This window comes from Girardinichthys multiradiatus, chromosome 11 (assembly GCF_021462225.1).
Source record: "Girardinichthys multiradiatus isolate DD_20200921_A chromosome 11, DD_fGirMul_XY1, whole genome shotgun sequence".
NCBI classification, from domain to species: domain Eukaryota; kingdom Metazoa; phylum Chordata; class Actinopteri; order Cyprinodontiformes; family Goodeidae; genus Girardinichthys; species Girardinichthys multiradiatus.
In genome coordinates, this window is record NC_061804.1 from 442670 (window position 1) to 466266 (window position 23597).

General features: G+C 44.7%; 1 protein-coding gene across 3 annotated transcripts; it reads right to left on the bottom strand.

Annotated features, from left to right (window-relative positions):
- Positions 1-1248: 1248 nt before the first annotated feature.
- Positions 1249-22115, bottom strand: LOC124876693. Of its 3 annotated transcripts, XM_047379660.1 has the most exons (7): positions 21563-22115; positions 19954-20010; positions 5940-6033; positions 1965-2249; positions 1657-1779; positions 1466-1564; positions 1249-1391 (listed from the first exon to the last, which is right to left on the bottom strand). In XM_047379660.1, the coding sequence occupies exons 1-7, from the start codon at positions 21806-21808 to the stop codon at positions 1339-1341; spliced, it is 957 nt and encodes a 318-aa protein (XP_047235616.1). In that variant the 5' UTR covers positions 21809-22115; the 3' UTR covers positions 1249-1338. The 3 variants fall into 3 exon arrangements, with proteins under 3 accessions (XP_047235616.1, XP_047235617.1, XP_047235618.1); XM_047379661.1 differs by lacking the exon at positions 19954-20010; XM_047379662.1 differs by lacking the exon at positions 1657-1779.
- Between the last annotated feature and the right edge of the window lie 1482 nt (positions 22116-23597).

A 23597-nucleotide genomic window follows, 5' to 3' on the forward strand; every position in this document is an offset into this window, starting at 1 on the left:
GGCAACTTTTCCTACAGAGAGCCGAGTTTTTTTCCAGGATGTTGGAATTAGAAAATACTGTTTCTATTTTCAACACTTTATTGTGAGAGTTACCAGAGTCTCTCCTGCAAAATGTTTCTGCTGATGCTTTTCATAATTCAGGCTTTTTCATCAAAATAATTATGATTTAAAAATGAAACAGAACCAGATGGGACAAGTGTTTGAGCACCACTGGGGGTCTATATGTGCACATGCCTGGACCTAAGCTTCCTCAAGAAGTACAGTCTGCTCTGTCCCTTCTTGTAGATGGCTTCACAGTTGCATCTCCACTCTAGTCTGTTGTCCAGGTGAACACCGAGGTATTTATACTCCTCCACCACCTCCACTTCTTCTCCCATGATGGAAATAGTGTCTCTTGTTTTTCTTAAAATCTACAATAATCTCCTTTGTTTTATTCACGTTCAAGATGTGATGGTGCTCCTGTGCTGCTGACTACCTGGTTAGACTCACAACCCTTCAGTCTCACAAACTGTGGTCTGTTTGTCAGGTAGTCTTTAATCCAGAAGATTGTTGAGGCCTCCACCTGAGTCTTCTGGAGTTTCTGACAAAGCAAATCAGGTTGGATTGTATTAAATGTTCTGGAGAAATCAAAGAACATGATCCTCACAGTGCTGCTGGCTTTGTCCAGATGACAGTGGGTTTGTTGAAGCAGGTGTATGATGGCATCTTCAACTCCAACTCCACAGCGATAAGCAAACTGAAGGAGGTCCTGATGGCTTATTGTTTGCTTACTCAGGTGGGCCAACAGGAGTCTCTCTAGGACCTTCATGATGTGAGATGTCAGGGCAACAGGTCTATAGTCATTGAGGACTGATGGGTGAGTTTTCTTTGGTACCAGAACAAGACAAGAGGTCCACAAAACTGGAGCCTTCTACTGGGCCAGGCTAAGGTTAAATATATGCCAAACCTTTCAGTTCTGTTCCAGACTCAGACCCCATGACCAGACAGAATGTGGAGATGATCCAGTATCTGAGTCTTCATCCATGGAGTCAGACTCTGAAGCAGAACCTTCCAGAGAGCTCTGTGGGGAGATCAAGAGTCAGAACCTAACAGGAAAAACTGAAATGTACCTGGTTCACTTTGAATCTAAGTGCCCAGAACACCTAAAACTGGTCCTGTCACAATGGGACGCACCTGAAGATAAAGACCTCTGAACCTCAGATTAGACCTCCATCAGCCATAATGGTTTTAGGTTCATTTATTTTCATTATTTGGTCAACAGAGTAACAGTAAGTTTCACAGAGCTCAGCCAATCATGGCTAAGTGTTGGTGGGAGGTCTGCAGAGCTCTGATTGGTTGTCACACATAGATGTTTTCAGCCAGTTCAGCAGGAACCCCAGGATTACAGGGAACTGTGGAGGACAGAGGGAACATCAGGAGGTTCAACTGGTTAACTTCAGGTTTAAACCAATACAGGTGTCTTTACCATAAAGAGGTTCTTCCTCTCTCTTATCCTCCTCCTGTTTGTTGTTGTTGCCACGGATACCATGCATCGCCATGTAGACGTGGGTCTCCTCCTGGGAACCTGAAGAATAGCACATAATAGGTTAATCACATCATGTTCAAGTTGAGGAAAACACCAGTTGGAGTCCAACTGTCCCTGATTGTCTGCTGCACCTGAGGTCCTGGACCAGGGAAGCCACCTCTTCCCCAGGATGAAGAAAGTGACGAAGAAGAGCAGGAGAAACAGAAGGATGACTGAGCAGATGATGGAGATGCTCCTCACAGTGGGGCTGGTATCTGAAGATTGGTTGGTGGTTGTTTGTTAGATTTTGTGGAGATTTCAGTTTGTAAACTTATGGCTTTAATGAAGTGTGGAGAACTTTGGTTTCAGATGATTGTTTGGTGGTTTTTGTTTATGTTTCAAACATTTTTATAGAGGTAGTTTGTGTTTTGCTTTAAATCATCAGCAGTCATGGACTCACCTTTCACCTGCAGAAAGAACACCTTCTTCTCTATTATTGTTCCATGTTGATCATAGACCTCCAGCGTGTAGTTTCCTGAGTCTTCTGCCAGGACTTTGCTGAAGCGCAGTGATCCATCCTCTATAAGTTCACAGCGACTGTGGTAACACTTGGTGGTCCTGTTGTTGAGTAGCAGGTGGAGGTGGGTCCACCTGAAATCTCTATTGGCCCCAATGGTCCTGCCGGACAGCAGCTCTACGCTCTCACCGCTGAATTTAGAAACTATGGTGTAATTAGCAGCTGCAGCTGGGGTCAGAGGTCACACACAGAACATGTAATGGATCAGTACCCCACTTGTCCACCAGGTAGTGTTTACAGTGTTAAAGAAAAACTCAAACCACAACTTTAACTGAATCATTTTGGATTCACTTGTTGAAGTTTGTCGGTTTTAAGCTTTAAAGTTTTATTTCTTTAGGGTCTTTTTAGCACTTTTAGGTTATTCACATATAGACAATGTTCAGCTGAGGCAACTCCAGAAGAAGGCCTACAACTTTCCCCAGGAGCTGCTGGTCATCTTCTCCACTGCCATCATTCAGTCTGTCTTGTCTTCTCCATCTCAGTGTGGTTTGGTTCATCCACCAAACAGGACAGGTCCAGACTACAACCAGCATTCAGGTCTGCAGAGAGAATCATCAGGGCTGACCTTCCCACCATTCAGGACTTATACAGGTCAAGGGTCAGGAAAAGCTAACATCTCTGCAGACCCCACACATCCTGGACACAGGCTGTTTAGGCTTTTACCTTCAGGTGGCGCTACAGAGTGCTGTCTGCTAAACCCAGCCGCTACAGAGACAGTTTCTTCCCCTAGGCTGTTTCTCTGATGGACACCTAAGAGTCAGAGTGTCCATACCAGGAATATTTGCACTAATTTAACCTTGTATTTCCCTTTTGTAAGAACAGATTTATACACTCGTACTTGTCATTTTCCTCTTTATCTGGGACCGGGTCGCGGGGGCAGCAGACTCAGCAGAGACGCCCAGACGTCCCTCTCTCCAGACACCTCCTCCAGCTCCTCCAGGGGGAACCCAAGGCGTTCCCAGGCCAGCCGAGAGACATAGTCCCTCCAGCATGTCCTGGGCCGTCCCCTGGGCCTCCTCCCAGTGAGACGTGACTGGAACACCTCCCGAGGAAGGCGTCCAGGAGGCATCCGGTATAGATGCCCGAGCCACCTCAACTGGCTCCTCTCGATGTGGAGGAGTAGCGGCTCTACTCCGAGCTCCTCACCCTATCTCTAAGGGAGTGCCCGGCCACCCTACGGAGGAAGCTCATTTCAGCCGCTTGTATCCGTGATCTTGTTCTTTCGGTCATGACCCAAAGTTCATGGCCATAGGTGAGGGTAGGAACGTACACCGACCAGTAAATTGAGAGCTTTGCTTTTCGGCTCAGCTCTCTCTTCACCACAATGGACCGGCACAGCGCCCCCATTACTGCGGCAGCCGCACCGATCCGTCTGTCGATCCCCCGCTCCATTCTTCCCTCACTCGTGAACAAGACCCCGAGATACTTAAACTCCTCCACTTGAGGCAGGAACTCCCCTCCAACCTGAAGAGGACAAGCCACCCTTTTCCGGTCGAGAACCATGGCCTCGGACTTGGAGGAGTTGATCTTCATCCCAGCCGCTTCACACTCGGCTGAGAACCGCCCCAGCGCATGCTGTAGGTCTTGGCTAGAGGGGACCAGCAGGACCACGTCATCTGCAAAAAGAAGAGACGAAATCCATTGGTCCCCAAACCAGACCCCCTCCGGCCCTTGGCTGCGCCTAGAAATCCTGTCCATAAAAGTTATGAACAGGACCGGTGACAAAGGGCAGCCCTGTCGGAGTCCAACATGGACCGGGAACAGGTCCGACTTAGTGCCGGCAATGCGGACCAAACTCCTGCTCCGCTCGTACAGGGACCGGATGGCCCCTAATAAAGGGCCCCCGATTCCATACTCCTGGAGCACCCCCCACAGGGCATCCCGAGGGACACAGTCGAATGCTTTCTTCAGGTCCACAAAACACACGTGGACCGGTTGGGCAAATGCCCATGAACCCTCGAGTACCCTGTAGAAGGTTTAGAGCTGGTCCAGTGTTCCACGGCCAGGACGGAAACCACACTGTTCCTCCTGAAGCCGAGGTTCGACTATCGGTCGGACTCTCCTCTCCAATACCCTGGCGTAGGCCTTACCAGGGAGGCTGAGGAGTGTGATCCCCCTGTAGTTGGAACACACCCTCCGGTCACACTTCTTATGAAGTCCACTCGGACTCTATGTCTCCAACATCCCCCGGAATCTGGTCGAAGCTCTCCCGGAGGTGGGAGTTGAATACATCTTTGGCCAAGGGCTCTGCCAGACGTTCCCAGCAGACCCTCACTATGCGCTTGCGCCTGCCAAGTCTGTCCGGCTTTCTCCTCTTCCAGCGGATCCAACTCACCACCAGGTGGTGATCAGTGGACAGCTCAGCCCCTCTCTCAGACCTCTCATCAAGGTCTGATGATACAGATTTATACATATTTACATAAAATACTTTATTTCCCACCAAATCTCTTACAGTTGGGAGAACAAGTATTTGATACGCTGCTGATTTAGCAGGTTTTTCCACCTCCAAAGCTTGTAGAAATCTTAAATTTTTATCATGGTTCTTTACAACTGTGCGTGACGGAATCTGAAACAAATATTCAGAAAATCACATTGTGTGATTTTTAAATAATTAATTTTATTTCATGACATCAGTATTTGATACATCAGAAAAATAAAACTTAATATTTGGTGCAGAAACCTTTGTTTGCAGTTCCAGATATCAGACGTTTCCTGTAGTTCTTGATGAGGTTTGCAGACACTGCAGCAGGGATTTTGGACCAGTCCTCCATAGAGATCTTCTCCAGGTCCTTCAGCTTTCAGGGCTGTCGTTGGGCAATATGGACTTTCAGCTCCCTCCAAAGATTGTCGATTGGGTTCAGGTTTGGAGACTGGCTAGGCCCCTCTAGGAGCTTGAGATGCTTCTTATGGAACCACTCCTTAGTAGCCCTGGCTGTGTGCTTCAGGTCGTTGTCCTGCTGGAAGACCCAGCTATGACCCATCTTCAATGCTCTTACTGAGGGAAGGAGGTTGTTGGCTAAGATCTCCTGAGACATGGACCCATCCATCCTCCCCTCAGGACGGTGCAGTCGTCCTGTCCGCTTTGCAGAAAGCATCTCCAAAGAATGATGTTTCCACCTCCATGCTTCATGGTAGGGATGGTGTTCTTGGGGTTGTCCTCATCCTTCTTCCAAACACGGCGAGTGGAGTTTAGACCAAAAAGCTTTATTTTTGTCTCATCAGACCTCATTCTTTTTAAAGAAAGGGCTGTGAGAGCTGGGATTCTTACTGGTTGTTAGGTGATCAAATACTTGTCATGCAATGAAATAATAATTAATTGCATAAAAATCACACAATGTGATTTTCTGGATTTTTGTTTTAGATTCTGTCTCTCACAGATGAAGAGAATCTATGATAAAAAATTTAAAACTTCTACAAACTTTGGAGGAGGGAAAACCTGCTAAATCAGCAGCGTATCAAATACTTGTTCTCCACATTGTATATTTAGATGTAAATTATCTGTACACTGAGAGCAAAGTGGAGCCAAAGTCAGGTTCCTTGTTTGTGTTGAAACCTGGCTTTAATAAAACTTCTGATCTGAGTAGTTTTAACAGGCTTAATTTAGTTTTTAGTTAATCTGAATCATTGATAACCTCATTTAATCATTACAGACAGCTTTGCTTAAGATGGTGTTTCCATGGTTACCACTGCACATATATAAATCTGTCTGTGTTTTTCTTTCTGTTTATTATTTGTATAAAACTCTTGGTTCTAAACATGAACAAAGGTTTCATCCACTGATGAACCCGCTGGTCAGACCACTCAGGGTCAGTCTCTCTGAGGTGTTGTGTTGGTAATAATGAAACTCGGGTTACTGACTGTCTCTCTCCATCATCACCATCAGGATCATCACCCAGGATCGACCCAACATGGTCTGCCTCTGCAGCTCGTTCTGCCTCTCTGTGATCAGTTTCTGTGGAGAGGAAACACACAGTCTCAGTGGTCAAAGTGGGTTTGGGTCACATGAGTTCCAGTCAGTCAGGACTCACATCCTCCATCCAGCTTCACTTTGGAGTCATCAGATTAAACCATATCAGCTGCTGCAGAGCCTCAGCACCAATACAGAAAGAGCAGAAAGTCTGCTCAGGTCAGGTTTGATGTAAGTTTTATTAAAACTTCAAAAACAATACTGATGCATAATAACTTTTCAGCCTTCCGGGATCTTATTCTTACAAAAAAAACACCCTCATAGAGTAGAACAGCAAGATTTTAATTCCCTTTACTTCCATCCAACAGGTCCAGTAGTGAAAACCCTCCAGCTCCATCTGTGGGATCCCATTTATTAGTGGCATTTTAAAGGTATGTGTATGATTCAGCTATAAGCTTCTTTTGTTAGCTCCAACCGCTGATGGCTAAGAACACGTTCTTGCCCACATTATGAGTCAGCTGAAGATCATTTACCCAGAAAGGTTGGTGGTTTCCAGTCTAGGAAATAATATTTCCTTAAATATTATTCTACTAAACGTGATAACTATTTAAACACCACTAAAGATCCGGTCCAGAAAGGCTGTTGGTCTTCATTCAAAATATTTCCTTAAATATTATTTGTACTAGATGAAGCCTGCTAATTAAACACCATTGATACACATTTATCCAGAAAGGTTTGGTTCTTAATCAAAATAATATTTCCATAAATATTATTTTAATATTTCCTTAGTAATATTTCTTTAAATACCTTTGAACTAAATGAAGGCAGCTAATTAAACACTGTTGAGGATTAGTCATCCAGAAGGTTGGTTTTATTCAGCAAATCATTCTTTAAAATATTATTTAATTAAACTAAGGTTTTATCTGATCTTGCATTGTCAATGGTTGTTTAAAGGTATACCAATTATTGTCTAAGTTAGTTCCAAGACTAACTTAACTTCACTTCCAGATTCTTCAAGATAATCCTTGGTTCTCAAACATAAATAACATTGAATGGTAATATTGCATCACTTTACTGATCATGGTTTTCAACCATCTTTGATTCACTTGTTCATATTGTACATAGCTGGTCTTCTTTATTCTTTCATTCTGCTTTGTTGTTTAGTTGTTCTCGTATAGTAAAGTGTTTGGTTGGAGATTTTCTCCCCCTCTTTCCTCTCCAAACTTTCCTTAAGGTCAGTCCACAGATCTAAAAGTTGGTTGAGTGATAATTGTCTACAGTTAAAGTCAATTAAAACTGAGACCTCCAGATAGTGCTATCCCAAGACCTTCTTTTGTCACCTTCGCAGGTATCCTCATCTGCTGTGCCCTGCCTGCGTACTCTAATTAATAGATTGATGACCTCTAGGTCATATCAGATGACCCTCCTCACAGGTGAAGGGGAACCCTTGGATTCCTCTGATGAGTCTGAAAGTGACTCTCATGATGATTATGTTTTCTAATAAATTTACCGATATTCAATTTAGATATTCAATTCTAATGATGTAGATGTGTACCGAACACACACAGGGTAGATGATAACTCATGATTTCATTTTGCTAGTATATTGGTGTACAAATATATTCTCCTATATTTTCTTCATTTAATTTTGTTTGAATTCTTTATATTATTTGTGTTTTCATTTTATCTGATCATTCCATAAAAGGTTAGATTGGACAGATGTTTTGTTTCCATCAGAATGACAAATTATTTCCAACAAAGAGGATGACAGTAATAATAGATTTGTTGTAGTGTTTAGCTTTGTAATAATGTTTCATTATTCATTTTACATTATTTAGTCTTGTTGGACCACTTGTTTGCTGAATATTGGACCATTTGCACGTTGCTGGACGCCACTTTGCCTTTCCAACATAATCGGCCATTTTGTACCGCAGGATAGTCTGTCCTACAAATCCCAGCGGCCACTGCGGCTGATAAGACGGGGCGTCCCAGTTCCGATGCCCCACTGAACTATATAAACGGACTATGAGACTGCCCACATTTTGCTTTTCACGCTGGAAACTGGACAGGCAACTGAAGTGCATCATTCTGGAGAAGAGGTCCCACGTGGATTTCATTTATTCTCCTCGTTGGCCAACGAAAAAGAAAAATTCATGAAAGAGGTTTCTGGAATAAGAAGGCCAGAAATTTCAATTTGCCAATCGAAGACGTGGGTTTAAAACGTAACAGAAGAAAAACCTCACAGAGGTTTCAAGGAGACGGATCGCCGCCTTGTTTTCTTCCAGTCAACTGCTGACGGTCAGATCATATTTTTCCCTTTCGCCAAGGAGGCCAGAGGACAACCCCTGTATGTACCTGACTTTTGTGAAGTGTCTTGAGACGACATGAACACCACCAAGATGGCGCCGACGATGGCAGCCTCGGAGCTTCGCTCTCTCTTTGTTTTTGTATTTTGTGTGTTTTTATGTTTTTCGGGCCACAGTTCTGTGGTCTCATTCAGCAGAGAGGAACTTCTCAACATCAGAGAGTCCTCTCTTGGGATTTTTTCACCGTCTTTCATCGATCCGAGGTTCACTGAGCTCCTGGCAAGCGGAGCTGCGGCACACTGTGATACTGGGGCGAAAGCGTCGAAGGGGAAAGCGTGCTGGCGTGCTGGTAAAGCTCCGCGAAAGAGGACTTCGCACACCACTGCCTTCAATCCACCTGGCAAATGTCCGCTCTCTAAGTAACAAGATGGACGAGCTGCTTCTACTCACCGGTAAAAACACGGACCTCCGTGGATCAGCGGTTCTCTGCTTCACCGAGACATGGCTGAGTGGAAACATCCCGGACCGAGCACTGCTGATGCCGGACTTCCAGCTGCTCAGAGCGGATCGCAACGTGGAGCTATCGGGGAAGAGGCGAGGAGGCGGAATCTGCTTTTATATAAATGAAGGTTGGTGCAGAGACGTAAAAGTGCTGGAGAAACATGTAGTCCTGATCTGGAGTCATTTTCCATAATCTGTAAACCATTTTATTCACTGAGAGAGTTTTCCTCGTTTATAATAATCGGCTCATATTTTCCACCTCATGGCTGAACTTCTGCTGCTGAAAAACATCTTGCTGAGATGATTACAGACGTGGAGAAAAAATACACGGACTCTTTCATCATAATACTGGGAGATTTTAACAGAGCAAACCTCTCCAATGAACTCCCCAAATACAGACAGCATATTAAGTGTCCCACCAGAGATAAAAACACACTGGACCATTGTTACACAGCTTTAAAGGACTCATATCATGCTGTTACCAGGGCTGTTCTGGGTTTTTCAGATCATTATCTAATCCACCTCATCCCAACCTACAGACAGAGACTAAGAGCTTCCAAACCCAAGGTTCACACTGTTAAGAAGTGGACTGAGGAATCAAAGCAGATGCTACAGGCCTGCTTTGAATGTACAGACTGGACTGTTTTTGAAACCTCAGCCACTGACCTAAACCAACTAACTGATGTGGTGACATCATACATCAGTTTCTGTGAGGACATGTGTGTGCAGACCAAGACCTTCTGCACCTTTGGGAACAACAAGCCATGGTTTACTCCACACCTCAGGAATCTGCGCAGGGAAAAGGAAGAAGCTCACAGCAGTGGAGATTGGGCGCGGTACAGGCAGGCCAGGAACAAACTAATAAAGGAGATCAAAGCAGCCAAGAGAAGCTACAATGAGAAGCTGAAGAACATCCTTTCTACTGGTGACACTTCAGCTGTATGGACTGGTCTGAGAAACCTGACTGCCTATAGGAGCCCCTCCACCCATCCTGAACAGAGTCGTCTCCTGGCCAACCGTCTGAATGGCTTCTACTGCAGACATGACAAGAAGCCATTCACACCTCAAACCATCTCCTCTACATCCCATTCAGGAACAAATTCCTCCCATAAAGTAACCAACCCTCCACCTGATAACGTCTCCCCATCATGTCTGAAAGCCTGATCAAATCAACTTGCTCCGATCTTCACAAGGATCTTCAACAAATCACTGGAGAAATGTGAGGTCCCCTCCTGCCTCAAACGATCCACCATCATCCCGGTACCCAAGAAACCCACCATCGTAGGATTAAATGACTACAGGCCTGTAGTCCTGACGTCTGTGGTCATGAAATCCTTTGAGCAGCTGGTGTTGAAGCACCTGAAAAACATCACAGGCCCCCTGCTGGACCCCCTGCAGTTTGCTTACCGAGCAAACAGGTCAGCAGATGATGCTGTTAACTTAGGTCTACACTTCATCCTGCAACACCTCGACCACCCAGGGACGTACGCCAGGATCCTGTTTGTAGACTTCAGCTCCACCTTCAACACCATCATACCAGACATCCTCCACCAGAAGCTCACCCAGCTCAACGTCCCAGCCTCCACCTGTCAGTGGATCAACAGCTTCCTGACGGACCGACAGCAGCAGGTGAGACTGGGGAGCATCTTCTCCTGATCCAGATCAATAAGTACTGGTGCCCCCCAGGGGTGTGTTCTATCCCCACTCCTCTTCTCTCTGTACACAAATGACTGCACCTCATCGGACTCGTCCGTGAAACTCCTTAAGTTTGCAGACGACACCACTGTCATTGGACTGATCCAGGACGGTGATGAGTCTGCATACAGACAGCAGGTGGATCGGCTGGTACACTGGTGTTGTCAGAACTACCTGAAACTCAACCCACTCAAGACTGTGGAAATGGTGGTGGACTTTTGGAGAACACCACCCCCATACACCCCCCTCACCATCTTCAACAACACTGTATCGGCCGTGGACCACTTCAGGTTCTTAGGAACCACCATCTCTGAGGACCTGAGATGGTCTTCACACATAGACAATGTTCAGAAGAAGGTCCAGCAGAGACTGTACTTCCTGAGGCAACTCAAGAAGTTCAACCTTCCACAGGAGCTGTTGGTCATCTTCTACACTGCCATCATTCAGTCTGTCCTGTCTTCATCCATCTCAGTGTGGTTTGGATCATCCACAAAACAGGACAGGTCCAGACTGCAACGAATAATCAGGGCTGACCTTCCCTCCATCCAGGACTTATACAGGTCAAGGGTCAAGAAAAGAGCTGCTAAAATCTCTGCAGACCCCACACACCCTGCACATAAACTGTTCAGAGTTTTACCTTCAGGTGGCGCTACAGAGCACTGTTTACTAAAACCAGCCGCCACAGAGACAGTTTCTTCCCCCAGGATGTTTCTCTGATGAACATTTAATAGAGTACAAAACAACAGCATACAGATGTTGCAAATGCACCTTTTTATTATATATGTGTACATTGTAAATATGTTTATTCTGTAATACAAAAACAAAGAGCAAAGTGTACCGGAGTCAAATTCCTTATTTGTATGTATGAACTTGGCAATAAAGCTGATTCTGATTTTGATGTGGTGTGAATTGGCACTATATAAATAAACTGAATTGAATTGAATTGGAGCCAATATGGACAGTTTGGGCCAGGAGCGGTTTTATTCCAGCCATCTTGAATCTCTACACATTCCGGGATTATCTGAATTTTATGTTCTCCCATCTTTGACAGTGATTTAAAATTTGATAAACAGATGAGCTCAGCTATTTTTAGGTAAGGTCAAAGGTTACGTCTCTTTTAAATATCTGGCGGGAGTGATTCTTGCTTTTATATAATCAGTAGCAGTTTGGTACTGCGCACGGCCAAGCACATGACCCAGAGCATGGACCAGCGCAAGGTCCAGAGCAAGGTTCAAAGCACGGCCTAAATGTCCATACGGCCTGGGACCTCAATACCTTTGACTTACTGCACGGTCAGGACGCCTAGGTCGGCAAAACAGCTTCTTCTAGAAGACCCAGAGAGCAGGTTCCAAACCAGAGGTGACTGTCATTGGATGGCAGCCCCTGATCTCCAGCTTTGTGCTTTATTACATTTTATTTTCTTTATTTCTTTCAATTAACATTGCATGGTCAGTTTTAGAACTTGATATTTTGCACAGTACTGTGATCATCACTGCATACAACTATAGTTATGTACTTACTTTTTATCTGAGCCCTTCGTTGTCTTGAATTTGATTTAGAAATAAAGTTGGATTTCAGTTGAGGTTCCCTTATTGAAGAGTGGGTGTCAGCCACATATAAGCCCAGGAAAACAGGAAGTCATAACAAAAGCTCAACCTTAAAGGGGAAGAAGGAATTGAAAACATGTTCAGATTAGATTTATTTACAAGAATAATTAGAGGGGCAAATAAATGTGACACCACTGATTTAGTCCAAATTATTTATTAATATGAGATTTTTTTTCACACTGAATAAATCTCCCAAAATTGAAGGTTGGATCTCTATTCTTCAGTGTGAGATGATGGTGTTGAAGGAAATGGTGAACGTTTCTCATGTTCGATGGAATTATTTGAGCAGAGCTTGCAGTAGGTGGAAGAAGGAGGCTCTCAGAATCCAAATTCAGTCGGTGGTGAAGAACCACAGCACAGACATAGAAGCTCTGCAGACCTAAAAGCAGCGGGTCTCAGAATAAAACAGCAGAGCCGTTTATTAAAGCTTCACTGCTGTTTCAGCTGCTAGAAGATCTCTGCGGTCACAGGAAACAGAAACCAGCATCTACAGAGGTCCAACTTGATCAGAAAGGTCTCTGCTGGGAACCAGGAGGGAATAGCAGGTCAGTTAGCAGAAACCATCACTAAAAGCTGCTGCATCAACTGGTTAAAACAGATTCATCAGCTGGATCAGTACACAGGGCTCAGGACAAAGTGATGAGATTGGATCCAACCTGTTTAATATGCAGCTGAAACAAAGGTTCTGACTGACCTGAGAGATCATTGAACATCCATTCATCCATCCATATATGCAGGGTTGCGGGGGAGCCGGTGCCTATCTCCAGCAGTCTATGGGCGAGAGGCACCTTGGACAGGTCGCCAGTCCATCGCAGGGCAACACAGAGACACACAGAACTAACAACCAGGCACACACATTCATACCTAAGAACAGTCTAGAGAGACCAGATAACCTAACATTCATGTTTTTGGACTCTGAGAGGAAGCCAAAGTACCCGAAGAAACTCACTCATGCACGGGGAGAACATGCAACCTACATGCAAAAAGAAACCAGACTGGGATTCAAACCCAGGACCTTTTTGTTCCAAGGCTACAGGGCTACAAACTGCACCACCGTGCACCCCATTTTTCTAATTATTTAGATTTTCTTATGGTAAATGCTAAATGGTCTGCACTTATATAGCTCTTTATCTAGTGTGAGGACCTCAAAGCGCCCTATACTACACCCATTCATCCACCCATTCATCCACTGATAGTGGTGAGCTGCTTTGTAGCTACAGCTGCCCTGGGGCAGACTGACAGAAGGAAAGCTGCCATACAATCAGCGCCTCGGGCCCTCTGACCACCATCAGCAGGCAAGGCTGGTGAAGTGCCTTGCCCAAGGACACAACGACTGAGACAGTGTTGGGACCCAAAGCCATGGATTTCAACATTAAACTCCAGTACAAACTCTTCTGGAACTTTTCAAAATAAATTGGATTAACCTACTTCCGGCACAACTTAGGAATTGGGGGTAACAGCGGACTTCCCATGATGCCTCTGTCTGAATAAGAGCACCCTCTCTCCAACAAGCCAATCTCTTTCCACACAGCCTCTAGTGGGACCGGTCAGGGGAGGCTCAGCGCGCTGATGTCTCTTTGCTGGCAAACAGACATAAACTCTTCAACTGGATCCAAGGAAGCCATACGATCATCGATCATAAGCAAAGATAAGTACGAATGAAATGCTGTCTGTGTATCCGGTATTTTCATTCATGAACGGGGAAATGAAGGTGTAAGAGTTGCTTACTTTTTCCTCTGAGGCCTGCAGAAGCAGGTTTAGGTCTGGACTTTGACTGGGCCATTCTAACACATGAATATTTTTTGTCTAAACCATTCCATTGTAGCCATGGCTTCATGTTCAGGGTCGTTGTCCTGCTGGAAGGTCAACCTCCACCCCAGTCTCAAGTCTTCTGCAGACTCCAACAGGTTTTCTTCTAAGATTGCCCTGTATTTGGCTCCATCCATCTTCCATCAACTCTGACCACCTTCTCTGTACCTGCTGAAGAGAAGCAGCCCCAGAGCATGATGCTGCCACCACCATATGTGACAGTGGGGATGGTGTGTTCAGAGTGATGTACAGTGTTAGTTCTCCATCACACAGAGCGTTTTGCATTTGGCCAAAAAGTTCAATTTTGGTCTCGTCTGACCAAAGCAGCTTCTTCCATGTTTGCTGGGTCTCCAACGTGGCTTCTGGCAAACTGCAAACAGGATTTCTTATGGTTTTCTTTTAACAATGGCTTTCTTCTTGACACTCTTCCATAAAGACCACATTTATTCATTGCACCACTAATAGTTGTCCTGTGGACAGATTCCCCCACCTGAGCTGCAGATCTCTGCAGTTCATCCACAGTCACCATGGGCCTCTTGGCTGCATCTCTGACCAGTGCTCTCCTTGTTGGGCCTGTAAGTTTAGGTAGACGGCCTTGTCTTGGTAGGTTTCCAGTTGTGCCAAACTCTTTCCATTTCCAGATGATGGATTGAACAGAGCTCCATGAGATGTTCAAAGCTTGGAAATCTTTTAATAGCCTGATCCTGCTTTAAACTTCTCCAGAACTTTATCCCTGACCTGTCTGGTTGTTCCTTGGACTTCATGATGCTTTTTGCTCCCCAATGTTCTCTTAACCAACCTCTGAGGACGTCACAGAGCAGCTGTATTTGTACTGAGATTCGATGACACACAGGTGGACCCTACTTAGTCAATAGCAATCATCAGGCAACTTCTGAAGGCAATTAGTTGCACTCAGAGTAAAGGGAGCTAAATACTATTGTACACCAGACTTTTCTGTTTTTTATTTGTAAAAAAAAAAAAAAGAAATCATGTTTAATTTTTGTTCCACTTCACAACTGTATACCACTTTGTGTTGATTTTTCACATTAAATTCCAATAAAATATATTTATTTGTGGTTGAAATGTGACAATATGTGGAAACGTTCAAGGTGTATGAATACTTTTACAAGCCACTGTAGATATGCTGGGTAGCAAGGGTGAATAAATTGAAAAATAGTCTATTCAGGAGTAGGTTTTAAATACTGCTGAGTAGCACAAGAATTCCCTTTTGCTGGTGTTAAGGGTTCTCCACGGGTCGCAGAGATTTAGATCTTTCAAATATTTCTGATTTATCTTCCTAGTTTTAGAATGGGAGGTATTTTTCCCCGACGAGCGATCCAACTTGGGTCCAATGCACAATTCATGTCACCTGCCAAAATAATCTTACCAAGACGTGTGGCCATCAACAAAAACAGATTCTCAAAAACTGAACGGTTATCTTGGGCTTGGACATGAACCAAATTAATATTTTCTCCCGGGATAGTACCTTCCACCACCAAAAATCAACCAGTTTTATCCTCAACTGCGTTTTTCACTGGGAAATAAACTGACTTGTGAATTAACAACATAACCCCTCTAGAGCGAGAGGGAAAAGAGGAGGCCAGTACTGTACCTGGTCATCTCCTCCGTACCTTGCCCAGGTCCTACCTGATTAAATGGGTTTCCAAGATAAACACGATGGATGGTGCAAGCTGCTTGAGCCTGGTAATAATCTGATTTAGCTTCATCAATTTAACCATCTCCCTTTTGTTCAAAGAAGTAAATTTAAAACTATTATTTGAAGTCATCTTAATCTAATAATATCTGAGATGGTACATATGGCTACGTTCCCACTGCAGGTGGTACCGAATGTTCATCGATCTTAGCTGTTTTTCACCCGGTCGAAGCCTCTCCTCCACTGGTGAAGCTCCACTGAAAGATCCGGGAAAAACAGGACTTCTTTATTGCCACAAACAACCTTGCCTTTGGCCTTTGCTCAGATCTTGTCCTGAAGGTTTAGAAATTTCACGATGAGGACTCTTGGAGTGTTTCACCGTCCCGGTTGTGCGTTTTCAATGAGAATAGGCATTGGAAATGTCATTGGACCCAGGGCTTCAGGAAGCCACTTCTCCAAGAAAGCAACTGTCTCACTCCCTTCAATTTTCCCGGGCACATTAATTAATCGCAAGTTGGACCGACAAGAGTGTTATCAAGCTCATTTAGTTGGACCATAAGGTAAGCCACTTGTTTATCCAATGGAGCAGCCTTGCCTTTCTCTGCATTCACTGTGTCTTCCATGTTGCTAATACGTCCTTCAACCTCATCCATGCGAGCTGAGAAGTCAAACACATCTCTTTAAATGTCTTGGATGGCCTCCAAGACCTCATCTATCTTTGTGGAAAAGTCTTTTCTGATCCCCTCAAGAATGTGTATCGCATCCAAGTTCTGGACTTCACTAGCATCCTCCTTGTGTAAGCACAGGGCTAGCTACATCGGTTGAGTTAGCTGGGCTGCTAGCTTCTGAGAAGTTGTCCTCCTTGTCTGGAGAAAAATGTTTTAGATTTGTTCCGCGCTTTGTCAGCATATTGTCGTTGGTAGATAATAATAACAACTCGCTGCAGTCAAGAGTTGTCACTGTTAGTGCAGTTCCAGGAATATACTCAGGATTTTATCGATGTATCGTCAGGAGCTCACCAAATGACGTGAGCTTAGTTCAGTGCCATAACCAATCAACCCCTAAACAAATGGGGTTTTAACCTTGATTTAAAGAACTCAGAGTTTCAGTACTTTCAGTCTTCTGGGAATTTCAACTCAGTTTATTCATATAGTTATTATATAATGTATAATATAATATACTATATATTTATTTATATATAGGTTGTGATATATATTTCAATATGAAAAGACTCACAAAGAAAAGGGATGGCAATTAGAAAAGTTTTAATGGTGTGAAATTACATGGTTATTTCTTTGGCGCTCGGACCTGGGAGGAAGACATGAATGCTGAGAATGACATGAGTTAAGATGAACATTTGTAAGGTTTAGATTTAGAGATGTCTTCCCCCCGATCCGACACTGGTGGTGGATTGGCGGCCAGGGAGCGAGGAAGCCGGGTGGAGATGGGCAGGAAGATGGTGGAGGTGGGGTGGAGGAGGGATGAGCTCAGCTGAAAAGCGAGGATTAACACAGCTGAAGGTCTTTTAAAAACAAGGCATCGGAAGGTGATTGGACGGAGAATCAGGTGGACAGGATGCTGATTGGAAGGCCGGGTGACGCACAGAAGAGTCATTGGAAGGTGGAGGCGGTGAGTCTTTCATTCTGAATTTTCGTCTAAACTCCATATCACAACATGCTGTCTCAAGTCAATTCGATAGAATGAAAACAGATGGATATCAAGTCAAATACATTCAATCCACTTGTACATTCTTCTCCATTTTAGGTACTGGTTCTGGGGATTCAGAGAAGACCGGAACCAGAATACCTGAGTGGTCTGGGAGGTTGATACACTGACAGCAAATCTGTCATTCATTAATATATAAACTAGCAGTATTTTAACATCTATTATCTGAGATGTCTCTAGAAGTAGAATGGGAGGCAGATCCTTTAGTTATCAGGTTCCTCTCCTGTGGAACCAGCTCCCAGTTTTAGTCCGTGAGGCAGACACCCTGTCTACTTTTAAGGCTAGGCTTAAAACTTTCCTTTTTGATAAAGCTTAGGTTATAGCTAAAAATATCCTGTTTTTCCCGGATCTTTCGGCAGAGCTTCACCGGCGGAGGAGAGACTTCGACCGGGTGAAACAACAGCTAAGATCGATGAACATTGTGTACCGAATAGTTTACCCAGCCAAGCTTCAGATGTGAATTGCCACGTTATTAATAAAATTGAATTGAATAGATGCAGGGTGATGGGGTGATGTGTTCTACATTCTCTGTTTTCATCCCTTAATGTGCCACCATGTTTTTCAACATGGATATTTTGTCTCTGTTGGACATTTTTAACATAGTAATTCTTCCATGTAGGCTACTGTGCTTTATTTTTAAACACAACACAATGTGTGCATATATCCTATTGTATGTCATGTGTCTCCGCATATCACATTACTAATCATGGTGGGCTGCCATGACCAAAATTGGCAGGGCCATTTTTTGGTCCCAGTCCAGCCCTAGAACACAGAGTCAACTAAACGTAGCTGTAGAGATAGACTGGTCCGTCTACAATGTCAGTGATCTGGCTGCAGCATTTTATATGGCTTGGAAGTGTGAAAGGAAAGATTTATCCAAACCAGTTAACAGCTCATTACAGTAATATAAACGTGATGATACAAATGCATGGATTATTCTTTCCATTCAGCTGAAGAGACCATATATCAGTTTAGAAATGTCCCTTAAATGAAAGAAACAGGAATGAGACTAAGATTTTAGATTCAGAGGCCAGAGAGGAGTCCAATATTACACCATTACAGTGGAGCCGGGGTCCCACCCTGGAGCCAGGCCTGGGGTCGGGACTCGTCGGAGAGCGCCTGGTGGCTGGGTTGCTCCTCGCCGGACCCGGCCGGGCCAAGCCCGAATGAGAGATGAAAGGCCATCTCCCAGTGGGCCCATCACCTGCAGGGGGAATCATGAGGGACCGGTGCAAAGAGGATTCTCGGCGGCCCGATCCCCGGATGCTTAGGCTGGCTCTAGAGACGTGGAATGTCACCTTGCTGTGGAGGAAGGAGCCTGAGTCTGTGCGGGAGGTCGAGAGATATCGACTAGAAATAGTCGGGCTCGCCCCCAGCTCAGCCGTCTCGTGTTGCGGTTTAACCCAGTGGATGAGAGGGTCACATCCCTGCACCTTTGGGTTGGGGACAGGTCCCCGACTGTCGTTTTGGCCTACGGGCCGAGCAGTAGTGCGGAGTACCCGGCCTTCTTGGCGTCCCTGTCGGAAGAATGGAGCGGGAGATCGACAGATGGATCGGTGCGGCTGCCGCAGTAATGGGGGCATTGTGCCGGTCCGTTGTGGTGAGAGAGCTGAGCCGAAAAGCGAAGCTCTCAATTTACCGGTCTGTCTACGTTCCTACCCTCATCTATGGCCATGATCTTTGGGTCATGACCGAAAGAACGAGATCACGGATACAAGCGGCTGAAATGAGCTTCCTCCGTAGGGTGGCCGGGCACTCCCTTAGAGATAGGGTGAGGAGCTCGGCCATCCGGGAGGGGCTTGGAGTAGAACCGCTGCTCCTCCACATCGAGAGGAGCCAGTTGAGGTGGCTCGGGCATCTATACCGGATGCCTCCTGGACGCCTTCCTCGGGAGGTGTTCCAGACACGTCCCACCGGGAGGAGGCCCAGGGGACGGGCCAGGACACGCTGGAGGGACTATGTCTCTCGGCTGGCCTGGGAACGCCTTGGGCTCCACCCAGAGGAACTGGAGGAGGTGTCTGGGGAGAGGGACGTCTGGGTATCTCTGCTGAGTCTGCTGCCCCTGCGACCCGGTCCCAGATAAGCAGAAGACGACGAGTACGAGAATAATGGATCCAGAACCGACCCCTGTGGAACCCCACAGGTTAGAGAGGCAATCTTAGAAGTAAACTTGTTTGCCATGACAGAAAAAGTCCTTCCAGATAAAGGTCAGAAGTAAACCAATCTAGTGCATAACCAGAGATACCAGCTAAAATCCTCAGCCTATTGTTGAAAATGTTATGGTCAATGGTATCGAATGCCGCACTGCATGTATAATCATTGTGGACGATGTTCCCTCTAAGCTGCGCATCTGCGCAATCACGCACTGCTCACACATTGTCAGAGCACAAAAAATAAAATTCACCATAAACTGTATATTAATTAGACCAATAACACTTTTTCTGTATCTTTTTGCAAAATAACTGAGTGTGTGACAGATGTCCAGCCATGATACAGAATGGTTCATTTACACAGCCAATCATAGCATTGATAGTGCTTGCGTATGCGCCCATTCGCGCCGTGGTGCTCTGCAGGTTAGCTCGGTTCACAACAGTGCGGCGGAGACACAAAGGCTGACCCCTTATCATGGCGAAACAAACATTGACATTGGCATTGACACATCCACTCACCAAGCCAAAGTAAAAAAGAAATGCGGTTCTTTTAAAATGGACTGGCTGTCGGAGTATCTGCAAACAGAAGAACAAATGGTGAGCTGGATGAGACTTTTTATTTTTCGAGTGAGAAAGGTCTGCTCTGCAAAACTTGTAGCGAAGCCAAAGGAGCAAATGGGTTTTCAAAGGGAAAAATGTGGCTTTAGTTTATTAAATCATTTTAAAACAGCATCCAGAAATCGTCTTGAAATGACACATTTGGACCAGCTGATGCGCATAAAGTCAAAGTAAGAAGCAGATGGAGCCATCAACCTGTGTACAGCCATTGGACAAGGGAGGACAGACATGACAAATAAGGTCAAATTCAAGTCAGATTAGATATTTTACAAAGAGTTACAGGAATGTACAATGTATCACCAACTCAGCAAACGTTATTGTTGAAAATTTGAATGTTTTAATGTGAACAAAATGTTATGTCTGAAAGGTGTTTACGTCTCATTTTCCAGAGCAGCATTCTCTCCTATAACATATTACACATCTCATGAGCAACAAGATTAGTTTCTTTTTTGTTTTAAATGGGCCAAGTCACTAATAATAAAAGGAAACTAATGGAAATTGCTGCTGTAATTTGATTTTTTTAATAAGCCATGTAACTTGCAGTGGAAAGCCTGTCTGAAAAGGGTCTTACATAGCTGAGCTCTGAACTGACTTTCTACAACTTTTTATAAAAGGCAGTTATGAAATCGTCCGATAACTACTAAGAAAGCTGAAGAAAGCTCAAGATTAGGTTTCTCTAGTAGTGCAGGTATCTCAGCATGTTGAGATACCTGCACGGTAAGGAACACAGTGACGGTTTCATTTTACCAGGAAATGTATCAAACTCATCAAGTGTGATTGTTAAATAACAAATGACTCCAGGCTCTGAGGACCATCAACATGAGTAGAGGAACTCGGGGTCCACGACCTTATTCACAAAATGATGGAGATGTCTTGCAGTCATCGTCAAAGTAACACAGCATGCTGAGGTGGAGGAGATGCAAAACTGTTGAATAATAGCCAGGACAGGATGAGATGACTGAAATAAGAGGATCTAGCCTCTTTCACTGCCTCATTATGAAAGTAAAGAAGCTGTTTGAAGTTCTCGTGATGGACAACCAAACCTGTGAACCTCCACCTTCTCTCTGCTTTTCAACTAGAACGTGAAAAGCCACGAGTCTGGTTGTTTAACCAGGCTGAGCGAGAAATACCACAGGGCTCTATTCTTCCCCCCACAGACTCTATTTTAAAGAAATGTCGCATCTTTTTGGAGCTACGCAGATCTAAACATCTGAAACATGACAATGCTTCAATGGTCGATGGTTCATCACCTCTAAAAGAAGGAAGCAGTTATCCAGCATACTAGACTCCATCACCTACTCTTTGGATCTGATCTCAGAACAAGAAAACAGATTCAGAGCAAATCATGTTCCTGATTATTGATGTTATTTTGTGTTTGGCATCATCGCCTTGTTTGATTTGATCATCAGCTGATGTTTCACAGCTGCTTCATAAATACACCAGATCTGGTCGTTGCTTACACAGACTGTAGATTCTGACCCATAAAAGGGGACAGGGCAGTTCTTCTTACCTGAGAGTTCTTCAGAGATCTGCGTGAGCTGCACAATCCGAGACGATGTGGAGCCAAAGTGAACAAAGCAGGAAGTGAGAAGAGGAATGAGCTGCTGAGCATGCAGAAAGACCCAAACACTAGCCTGCTGCTGATCACCTTATAAATTATAAACAGAACTAAGTCTGTTCTGATTGGACCACAGAGTACAAACCTTCTACCAACCAGGAAGTGTTTTCTCCTGCTGGCCAAACAATGAATCAGCATGTTGATCCAACAGAAAGCATCTGGGATCAGCTGGAGAAGATTTTGTTGCTGCTGGTTGGATTCAAACCCTGGTTCAGAGTCAGATGATGGATTACTCCAGGAATGATGATTCAAGAGAAACTTTAGTTTCTCTAAAAACCTCAACCTCCTTTCTGACAGTCTGAGCCGATCTTAAGTAAACCTGGACTCTCCTTAGAGATCTGAGTCAGGAGACCTGCTGGCCTCCATCTCCTCTTGATGTTTGCCTCCCTGATGGTCTCGTCTGCTCAGTGAAACTCTCAAGATGTTGAAACTTCATGTCCAAGAAGGTTTAAACTGTCTGAAAAGTTGCTGAGCTCTGAGACTGGTTCTGAGACGGACCTCCATGGAACCAGTTCTCCCAAAGATGACATGATCTCGTCCACATTCAGGGACCACTGCTGCCTGCTCCACAGTGGATCTGATCCATTTCTCATTACAGATATGAAGTTAGCTCTTCAGATGGGCGCAGGAAGGAAAAGGTGAGATCAGCAACCTGCTGCAACTCACACACACACACTCACACACACACACACACACACACACACACACAGTGACCTCAGTGGCCTGAGTGTTTAGTTGTCAGAAGGAATTCACTGTTGTCTTATTTCTCTGAATGCTTCCTGAAAGAGAAGCTCCTCAGCTAAACGTAACGCCCCAAACTCCATGTACATTAAATGTTAGCATGAATGAAGATTCTCCCCATCAATGAAGTCGAAATGTAACACTTTTGTTGGACAGAAGATCAGAAACCCGTTGGATAAAAGCTCCACACTGAAAAATAAACTCCTTTGCACTCATCCAAGTCAGATACGTCCATCCTAGTTCATCCGAGTTATCAAACAGTTCAGTCAGGTTCAGTTATTTATTCAAATTGGATAAAAAGTTTTTCTATCTAAGGAAACCCAGCAGATTGCATCCAGTCAGTGACTTGCAGCATTCACTCCTCCTGGATGAGCATGTAGAGACAGTGGACAGTCACTGGTGTTGACTTTGCAGCAATCCCTCATACTGAGCATGCATGTAGCGACAGTGGAGAGGAAAAACTCCCTTTTAACAGGAAGAAACCTCCAGCAGAACCAGAACCAGGCTCAGTGTGAGCGGCCATCTGCCACGACCGACTGGAGGTTTGAGAGAACAGAGCAGAGACACAAAGAGACCAAAGAAGCACTGATCCAGGAGTACTTTCTATGGGAAGGAAAAGTAAATGTTAATGGATGTAGCTCCTTTAGTCGTTTCATCTAGAAAGAAAGAACAGATAAACTCTGATCCAGTTTTCAAGGTTAGAGTCTGAAAGAGAGAACATAGAGTTAGTTACAGTAGAAGCTCAGTCAGTAGCCATGTCTAGGAGAGAGAAAGGGTTAAACACTGAAAGACAGGGCTATGTGGATCATCTGGATCATCCCAAAAACATGACTGTTAGGTAAACTGGTCTCTCTAAATTGCTCTTAGGGGTGTGATGAGTGTGTGTGCTTGGTTGTTTGTGTGTTGCCCTGTGATGGACTGGCGACCTGTCCAGGGTGAACCCCGTTTCTCACCCACAGACTGCTGGAGGCACCAGCTTCCCCGCGACCCACTATGGAAGAAGGGGTAGAAAATGACTGACTGTTTAACCTGAGTTAAACACATGAGTTTATGGCGCCCTTGTGTGGTAATGTGACTTTGAATTTTTTTATTGTGTCTTTAGTTTACAGTACAGGTCAGTCAGTCAGTCATTTTCTACCTCTTATTCCATAGTGGGTCACGGAGGAGCTGGTGCCTATCTCCAGCA